Raw genomic sequence first — 9,643 nt, forward strand, 5'->3', positions numbered from 1 at the left:
TTTGGTTTTCGACGAAATTACCGACGGATTTTGTCCCTTTGTAAAAGCCCCGTCGGAAAATTACAGACGGATTTTTACCCGTTACCGACGGATTTTTTCTCTGTAAATTTTCTGTCCATTTCTCAAAGGCGACGAACTTTCAGACGGATTTTCCGTCTGTAATTACAGACAGATTTTCTATCTGTAATTACAGACGAATTTTCTGACAGATTTTCCGTCTGTAATTTGAACTTTGGAAAATCATCCCACATTCTGATTACAGACAGAAAATCCGTCTGTAAATCCGTCAGTAAGGTAAAATAGAATTTTTTTTTATTTTTCTAATTACAAAATAAACTTGTTTTCATACAAAATAAATATAAAAAAACTCAACTCAACTCATATAAATTATATATTATTTTTTTCTTCTTTGAGATATATAAAAAATAGATTATCTATATAATATTTCTTTGCATATAACTCTAGTTATTCAATAATATATAGTTATACATCCATATGGAGTGAAAATTACATCCATGTCTCACAAACATTAGTCTCACAAACATTAGTAGAGTAGTATCCTTAGAATTTTCTAAAATTTCTTGAACAATGCAAGCTAGAGAATGTCCTGAATATTCAATGTTTTGAATCTCTTTTAGCTTTATAATGCTGATCTCCACATAAAGCAGGTTGCTTGTTTGATAATCTATGACTCTATGTATCATATAAATTCAAAGGGCAACTCACCTCAGAATAAATAACTAAAAGGAATGAACAACATTTTGCACAATATTCTTTTATATATATAATACATCATAAGATACAATTGTGAACCAACAAATTTTTCATGTCACCTAAGACTCTCAACTGTAAGAGAATACTAGAGAAGAGGAGCATAGTGTTATAATCAGAATACTTCCTAGGGTATATTGTAAAGAGGTAACAGTTATTTCAGAGATTTTAATTGACAAAAACTCAGTTCATGCAGGATGAGTGGCTAATTGTTTGCCTCCCTTAGCATATTCAAGATGGCAAGGAACAAGTTCAGAATGTCGAGATAGAGAGTGACTGAAGCCCCAATGTACTCATCATAAGTGAAGCATTTGATCAGGTTGTCAGTGTCGTATATAATGTAACCAGAGAAAATCATAGCACCAATTCCACCATAAATAGCATGAGCTGCTGGTCCAAAGGGGAAGAACATCTGCGCCAAAGGACAAGGAGTCTTAAGTAACATGCAAGTCGATAAGAACCCAATACTAGAATGTTAAACTAACTAATTGGAGATTTATAAAACCACATATAAAAAAAAGACTACTGAGTACTCCATCCATCCATCCATTCCATAATGATGGTTGTTTTGACTTTTTTGGTACATTGACAAAACAATCCATCTAGATACAATTTTGTACAAATGCATTGGTTTATGAATGTAACTAAAAAATCAAAATGATCATCAATGTGGAACAGAAGGATTAATTACTATAACTCAATGAAAAAGGGGATGGATTCTATTCTAACCTGCATCATGCCAACGAGAAACAGGGTAAAGAGACTAGTGAATAAAAATGGGCCAAGGAAGCTAAAATCCTTGCCCTTCTTGGAAGCCCAAAAGGTATAGCCAGTGAGTGAGGAAACCATAGCAGAGGTCAAAATCAAAGCCTCAAGCACAATTTTTCCTGCAATAATTTCCATTAAGACGTGACAAAAATCAGATAAACCATAACAGCAACAACCTGCAGTGCTGCCGCAAGTTTTGCTAAGTAAACAAAATTGAAGTCCATGAAAGGATCAGATATCCTTCAAAGAATACATCTATAATTACTAAGCTTGGAAATAGCTACTCCAAGATTAGCTGATATCTCACATCAATCTAGCAAGTGTTAACTGTAAATGCAACTAGAACCAGATCAGAAAATACTATATCAGTCTCTATAGAAATTAAATTATGACAACCAAGCTTTTTTATTTAATATGATAATCAACAGTTCTCTCAAACTAGCAGAATGGAACTTTAATAGAATAATATAATACTTGCTAGTGAAACCAAAACCTGAAAAACAGAGAATATTATAGCAAATTAACATGTTTAGATAGAGATCTAACACGCTATGAAAATAGGAATAAATAAAGACATTTCATTATGTGAACTAATAACTTACCAAGGAGTATGCAGAGTAAGCAAAATCAGAAGCACCATAGTTCACACCATCAATTAAAATATATTTTAAATTATTGCTTAAAAGGTCAGCACAAAAAAGAAATACAAACCCCACAAATATTTTCACGTCATTTTCTAAGAGATTACTTCCACTTAGCTAACTCCAATTAGGTTACTCCAGTTCAACTTTAAACAAAAGAATTATTATTCTACATTTGCTAGGGGAAAAAATTCATGAGGAAGACAGGATGAATATGATCCCCATTTTGAAAATGCAAATAAATATTATTTCAAGCATTCAACCAACAAGCTTAAGGGTCTTCCTAATAAGAGCAAGCCATTTCCTTGCAGGGCCATTGTCTTCTGTTCCCAAAATGTTACCAGCAATAAGAGGTACAATTTCTTGAAACCTGAGGCCAAAAAGAAAATGCAAAAAATTTCTCAGCAAGAAATGTTACAGAATAAAAGATGACTTGCACATTATACAACCGACATTAGTAATTTACCCAAGAACATAGATATCAGCGGGTGGAGAGGTGTGAAGCCAATCTTCAAGGTTCAAATAACTTGGAGGTGACTTCCCTGCTACATTCCAAATGGCAACAAAGATTCTGCATGCAGAAGGAATAAAAAACTCAATAAAATAGAAGATCCTTAGTTGTTGTTGTTAGAAGAAGATAATTTAGTACAACACAGAGCTACATGAACCATACCTATAATTATAAAACCTTTTCCAACTATTTTATTTAAAACCAAAGAAAGAGAAAGTAATGTGATTGACGACAAAATTTAAAATACCTCAAAAGATATTTAGCACAGCTTATTCCAGTATCCTTTGATATTAGATAATCAAGAAGCACTTGGTGATCATAATGTATCTGCAGATCAACAAGTTAAAAACAACATAATCAATAGATAAGATCTTTTACTTCTTTTTAACCAAATAATAAAATGGATAGAATTGGAGAACCTATCTGCATGCTATGGCTACATTAACACTTGCCTCTGAAAGAAACAGGTGGAAAAGGTGCAGGTGAAAAAGTATATATAGCTGTGAAGACTTTACCTGAATCAGTGAATAATATATTCCTCTTTTATTAATTTAAAAAAATTCTGCAGTAGAAAGTAGAAAAAATACTTTAAAGCCTTCAAGGTCTTTACCTGAATCAGTGAATAATATATTCCTCTTTCAAAGCCTTCAAGGTCTTTATCTGAATCAGTAGAAAGTAGAAACCTACCTGCTACCAGGTACCAACCCCAGCAAGAAAGGAAAGTGAAAACAGAAAACCTAATCTAATCATATTTCTCAGCTATTCAGAATCAAAACCTAATCTAATCCTATTTTAACAACCTAAAAATCCAATAATCAGAAAACAAATCTAATTAAAGTAATTACTAAAATCAAACTAACTAAACAAAATTAATTGAACTCAACAGAAATTAAAAGAATTTTGAAACCAAAACCTGGTCTCTACGGTTCGAACAGGGGGAAAGAGAGAGGTGGAACCACGGCTGACGGAGGAACCGATTTTGGTCGCCACGGAGCTAGGGCTTGCGCGAAGGTAGCCGCGGCATTGACTGGAGGAGATGATGGCTGTAGCACTGAGAAGATATGCGAGCTTGAGGGGCGGTGGTGGTGGAGCTTGAGGTTGCTTTGTTCTGCGAACGAGAAAGAACGAGAGAGACAGGGGCTGTGTTCTACTGGTTCAGTGTTTAAAAAAGAGGAGAAGAAGGAGAAGGTAGCTACGACAGTTAGGGTGGCCGGCGGTGGCGCTGTGGATGAGGAAAGGAGAAGAAGAAGCTCGTGGACGGAGAGGGGAATGCTAGGTTTAGCTCCTTTGATTAGGTGCTGTGAATGAACGAGCTCGGGCACAAAGGATCATAAATGCGAATATCAAACATTTTCGACGAAAAAATTTTAAATTACAGACAGATTTTTCGTCTGTAATAATTTAATAAAATGCAACATTTTTTTGTATTTAATTACAGACGGATTTTCTATCTGTAATCATTTCCCACGAAAAAAATTAATTTTTTCGACGGAATTATCGACAGATTCTCTTTTCCGTCTGTAATTTATACTAATTCATTTTTTTTGTTTTCCGACAAAAAATCCCTCTGAAATTCCGTCTATATTTCCGTGGGATAAAATCCGTCGGAAATATCCGTCTGTAATAACTAATTTTCTAGTAGTGGTATCTTTCAATTCGGAGTTCTGATTGACGAATCGTCAGTGGTCACGTGTTTGTTTTGGAATTCTCTTAAATTCTATTCGAAGTGGTAAGAAATTTGTATTTATTGCTCAGTTCTTCTTCTCCTAAATTTCGTGGGTTTTGAGTTTAGATATTGAGAAATTGAATAATTTTGATGGTTTAGGTGAACTCTAACAGTGAATAATCAGTGGATTTTATCCAATTGATCAGTGGGTAAGGTAAGAAACAATTGAACCCTTGTGAATTATGGAATTAGTGAACCCCATGATGATTATAGTGATATTGTGTGAATTAGAATGTGTTCTTGTTGATTTGGAGTTCAATTGGGCAGTTTGGAACGAAATTCGGGTGATTAAGCTTGAGAAATTTATGTTTGGAAGCTTGGAGCTTGTGAAAGGAGAGGTTTTTAAGGTGTTCCGAGTTTAGGGAGGAATCGGCCAATGTATGATTTTGATTTTTCGTAGATAAAATATAATGTAACGTGAAAACTTAGACTAAATGACCATAGGATAAGTTGAACCATGTAAAGTTATTGAGGTTTAGTGATTTGGTGAATATGTTGAGCTTAATTATGTAAATGCATTATAATTGATGATTGTGGTGATTGATGTGGTTTGTTGGATGATTATGAGTTGTGCCATGAATTATGGATGAATTATGTTGTTGGCTATTAGTTGTTGGGTGAAAATTGACAAAAATTGAGTATTGAAGTGTTGTGGAAGGAAGAAATTGGTTGTGGAATTGTTTTGAGTGTATTTAATGTTGTTTTGGATTATGAAACTTTAGTTTTGAAATTGATAATTTGAAAATAGAGGTTTGAACTCTTTTGGTAAAAATAGATTTTTAACGAACTTCGGTGGTCCATAACTTCAACCTCGGATTTTGAATTTTAATAAAATTTATTTTAAATTGAAGAGAATTTCAAGAGATTTTAAATGGATTAAAGTTTGTGAAAATCGGAATTTTGCAAAGGAAGTTATGAACGTCGGAAGTTAGGTATAGAAAACTGATTTTTATGATTTAGTAGTTTCTAAAGCAAAAGGGATGGTTGCTACACTTGCTAGGGCTAGCAATTGGTAGGGTAGAGTAGGATTTGGACTCTACCCTAACCTTACCCGTGGATTGAAAATTTTATTAAAACTCTACCTTACCCAATCCGCAGGTTGAAAATCTCTCAACTCTAACCCTACCCGCACCCTAAAATTCTAAACCCTACCTTATCCGCAGAAATATCAAATTTTTTTAAAGTAAATATAAAATTCAATCATTTCGAATTTCATACATATTAATAAAATAAAAAATGAAAAACTAACGCTTTAAATTACTAAATTAACTAACTAGTTTTGTGGTTGTTCATTTATTGTAAGTTATTACATGAGGAAGGTTGTGGGTTCAACTCTTACCTCCTTCACTATATACATAATTTTTATAAAATATGGTCTACCCGCAAGCATACCTAGACCGATCTCTACCCTACCCGCAACAGGTTGGGTACCCGCGGGTAGGATGTGGTGTTTTTCAAAGTTTAACCAAAACTCTAGCTTTCCAAACCTCTAACTTTCCAAACCTTTTTTACACTTGTTTAAAGTCTGTTAGTGAACCTTTAAACCTTAGAATGAGGATGAGTCTGTTAAATAAAAAGAGGAGATATTTAGAAAGGTTTGGCAAAGTGTTAACTGAATTAATGAAGGGTTGATAATGTTGAATAAGAAGTAAATAATGGAGGTACTGAGTTAATTATGGACCTTGAATGAAAATGAATGAGTTGTAATGAAAATGAGATATGATGAGAATGATTGTGATATTATAAGATGATGATAAATGAGACGTGATTGAGTATGATTGATAATGAGTATGTTTATGATTTCTCTCTGGTTGCGCGGTGACAGGGCACTCTCCCTCTAACGGTCAGCCGATGTGCTGAGGTATTTGTGCGCAACAGAGAGACAATGTCCGAGTTAGCTACCAAACATGTCGGATTGACTGTATAACCGACAAAGATTGAAAATTAATCATATTTGTTTTTCAGTCACTCCATTAACAATTTTTGTCAACAATTGAAGTTGTAAAACATTAATTGACAACATACATGCATGATATGTGACATGTCTGATTGAACATTGACAAAATATATTCATGTAAATCTATTAATTTAGTTCTTTACTCCAATTATATAAATCTTATTCCCAATATGACCTAACGACTAAATTGATAGATTTTCATAAACATATTTAGTTAGCGTCTAACTGGACATATATATTAGGTGGTATGTATGATATATCAATTAATATTCCATATCATTAATCATTGACAAAAATTGTTAATGAAGTAACTGAATTGAAAGACAAATATGATTAATTTGTAATTTTTAAAAGACCAATTTGATTAATAAAATCTTTTAGGAACAAATTTGAAAAATGTCTCATCCACTACAAGAATATGGCCGATTAGCTACCAGAAAAAGAGTCGTAAAATCATCGCTAAGCTGACGCAAAATATAATTTGTGACGGATTAGCTACCGCCTAGCAACTAATGCTTTTCTCACTAATTACAAGTCTCAGATCAGTGAGGCAAACACAACAGTCACTAATTCATCGGAAAGTTTTTTAGCTACCGATTAAATAGTCACAAATCAGTCACTAAAGTAAAAGCTAATTCCATAGCAGAAATGGACTAAACGATAGTCGCTAATTAGCGACAAACTCTACTATAGCAGACTCATCGCTAAATGCAAACTAACTTTGTAGACAAAATAGAAATATTAGTTGACGCTAATTAGCGAGGAATTTTTTCGAACCTAACTCGTCGCAAGTTGTCCGCTAATATGGTCGTAAATCTGTCACATTTTATAACAAATCTATAGCAAATCTTTGAAAATCCTTAATCAAATTTGTAGGAATTTTGTCGCTAAACCAAAGCTATTCGAAATGATAAAGTAGAGTTATGAAATAGTCACAAAATATCATCGTAAATTCCTTTTAAAATAGTAACAAATCGATAGGTATCTCACAAATATTTCAGTCGCAATAGAGTCTATAATTTGCCACCATCATCAATAGCGAGTATGTCGCTATACTAAAATAAACCTCATATTTTTTTAGTCATTGAACTAGAAAAATTATATCAAATACAGAATAAATGAGTTTATCAAAATTATACATGTTTAAAAAGTTCAAACCATGTTTCAAGAATTATGTATTGAAGCTTAACCTGATAATAACCAAGCCTTTGGACTTGATCAAATGCCTACTCTATCTTTTCAATAGCTAGGAGATAACATGACTTAATTAGTAAACTAACAAAGAAAAAAGCTCACTTATAATATAATGTAAAAGTAAGTATTCACTCATTTTTTTAGAGATGCTTTAATCTGGCTACACAAATGTGTTCCTACTTCTATAAAATTCATTATACATTACACATCTCAGTTCCTCATTTCACATTGAAATTTAAAAAAAATGAAAAATACAAATAACACCTAAGACTTGGCATATCAATTGCAGAAAAAACATGTCCACCAATTTCACCTTCAGTTTCACCAATATTGTCATTTATACTGGGATCAAACTGCAAAATATCACAGAAAAATAATATCGGTAAATAATAGCACATCAGTTAATCAAAATCAAAAATAGAATAATAATAAATTAAACGCAAAAAATAGTAGCTATCACAACAACAATGAAGATAAAAAAAATTAAAATCAAGAACAAAAAATAATAGAACCAATAAATTAAAATAAAAAACTAACAAATTCGAAAAAAAATAACAGTAAATATAGCCAACAGTGAAGAACAACAAATTAAAAATTAACAAATAAAAAGTTAGCAACAACGAAGAACAACAAATTAAGAACAGAAAATCAAGACCAAACAAACAATAGCAAGAAGCCAAGAACAACAAATAAATAGCAGTAAAGAACAACAAACTATAGCAAGAACAGAGAAAATCAAGAATAGAACAAAATCAATTGTCTTGAATTAATTAATTAATTGATTGATTAATCAATAAAGACCCAATAATTAAGCTAAAGTCAAAATCAGATGAAATCACTATACACCTAATAATAATCAAGCTAAGGTAAAAAAAAGTAGCTAATTTAATTTTCATTTGAAATTACAAACCTTGCGATATCGCAGGCAAGTAGAATTTCTGGAGTCTGCCTTGTCTCTAGAGTCATCTTAGCGAGATTAAAGAATAGCTCTACAGGTTCAACCTAGGATAACTTACTTATTTTCTTAGGTTTTTCTATTGCCAATGAAACATTAAAGATAAGAGCACAAGGACAACTTACTTTATAACCAGGATGCTTATCCAATTTAAGGAGAGCATAATAGCCTCGAAACTCTTTTTCGGTAGGCACAAGTATTCCTTTTTTTCTGTGATCATCATACATCTGAAACAATTCAACCGAAGTTATGTTCATATGTTCAATATTGAAGTGAGCATCAAAGCCCGCAGAAAATCCTTTTTCTTTGTGTATTCACATAATTCATGCATTGCAATGATGTGTAATTGGATCTGAAACCACAAAAATCAATAGCCTCATGAGTTTTAAACTTTTAACCATCACTAGATATTGCTCTTACAAACATCACCAAGCAGATGCAGATTTTTTATAAAAGGCATCAGAACCTTTAGAAAATTATTTTACTAATAAATAAATATGAAACTACTGTATCTGTAAGTAGCCACAATATATATTTGTATTGAGTCTTAATCAATATAGCATATAAGGAACTTGTAGAAAAAATAGATATTATTTCCACTTCAATAAGAGAAAATTCAGGTTTTATTACACTTTTGTTAAAAATAAAAAAGTACCATCTGTTCAAGCATAGAATAGCTCTTTGATAGAAAATGTGCTGCATTCTCAGGTCCATTCTAATTGCTCTCATCCTATTCCACAAGAATTTATATGCACTAAGAAACCTCTCAACATAGGGCTGATCTAGAAGAAAAAGTAGATAATCAATTGTCTTCTGTATTATGGGCATTGGTAGAATCAAGCTTGCTTCCCTCTCTGCTGTCCTAGTATATTGCCATGAAACATGATAAGTGTTACTAATGAGAAGTGATAATAGTATTTATGATAAAAAAAAAAAGTATAGTTTACTATTGGTAATATGACAATCACTTTAACTGCAAGAAGTCTGCTGGTTATATTTCTATCCCCATCCAAGCGTTCATACTAGTCAAGATCCCCTTTCCTTTCACGCTCTCACTACTTAGACTCTAAAATATAGAAATCTCAAGTATTTTTATGCAAAGATCAAGTTCTTTATGCAA

General features: G+C 32.4%; 1 protein-coding gene across 1 annotated transcript; it reads right to left on the reverse strand.

The window, feature by feature from the left end:
* Nucleotides 1–976: 976 nt before the first annotated feature.
* Nucleotides 977–9,193, reverse strand: LOC107612112 (BI1-like protein). The gene is made up of 9 exons (XM_088495392.1): nucleotides 9,179–9,193; nucleotides 8,649–8,750; nucleotides 7,865–7,921; nucleotides 2,939–3,018; nucleotides 2,647–2,751; nucleotides 2,448–2,550; nucleotides 2,014–2,032; nucleotides 1,501–1,658; nucleotides 977–1,183 (listed from the first exon to the last, which is right to left on the reverse strand). The coding sequence occupies exons 1-9, from the start codon at nucleotides 9,191–9,193 to the stop codon at nucleotides 977–979; spliced, it is 846 nt and encodes a 281-aa protein (XP_088351518.1).
* Nucleotides 9,194–9,643: the final 450 nt, after the last annotated feature.

This window comes from Arachis ipaensis, chromosome B8 (genome assembly GCF_059453495.1).
Source record: "Arachis ipaensis isolate K30076 ecotype BB chromosome B8, ASM5945349v1, whole genome shotgun sequence".
In the NCBI taxonomy this organism is placed as follows: domain Eukaryota; kingdom Viridiplantae; phylum Streptophyta; class Magnoliopsida; order Fabales; family Fabaceae; genus Arachis; species Arachis ipaensis.

What these genes read in the sequence shown, in the direction of transcription:
- LOC107612112 (XM_088495392.1), bottom strand. An exon ending in AAGGTGAAATTGGTGGACAT is followed by an intron (nt 3,019 to 7,864) that starts GTTTTTTCTGCA and finishes GTTGATCTGCAG; the next exon opens with ATACATTATGATCACCAAGT. An exon ending in TTCTCGTTGGCATGATGCAG is followed by an intron (nt 1,184 to 1,500) that starts GTTAGAATAGAA and finishes CCTTTGGCGCAG; the next exon opens with ATGTTCTTCCCCTTTGGACC.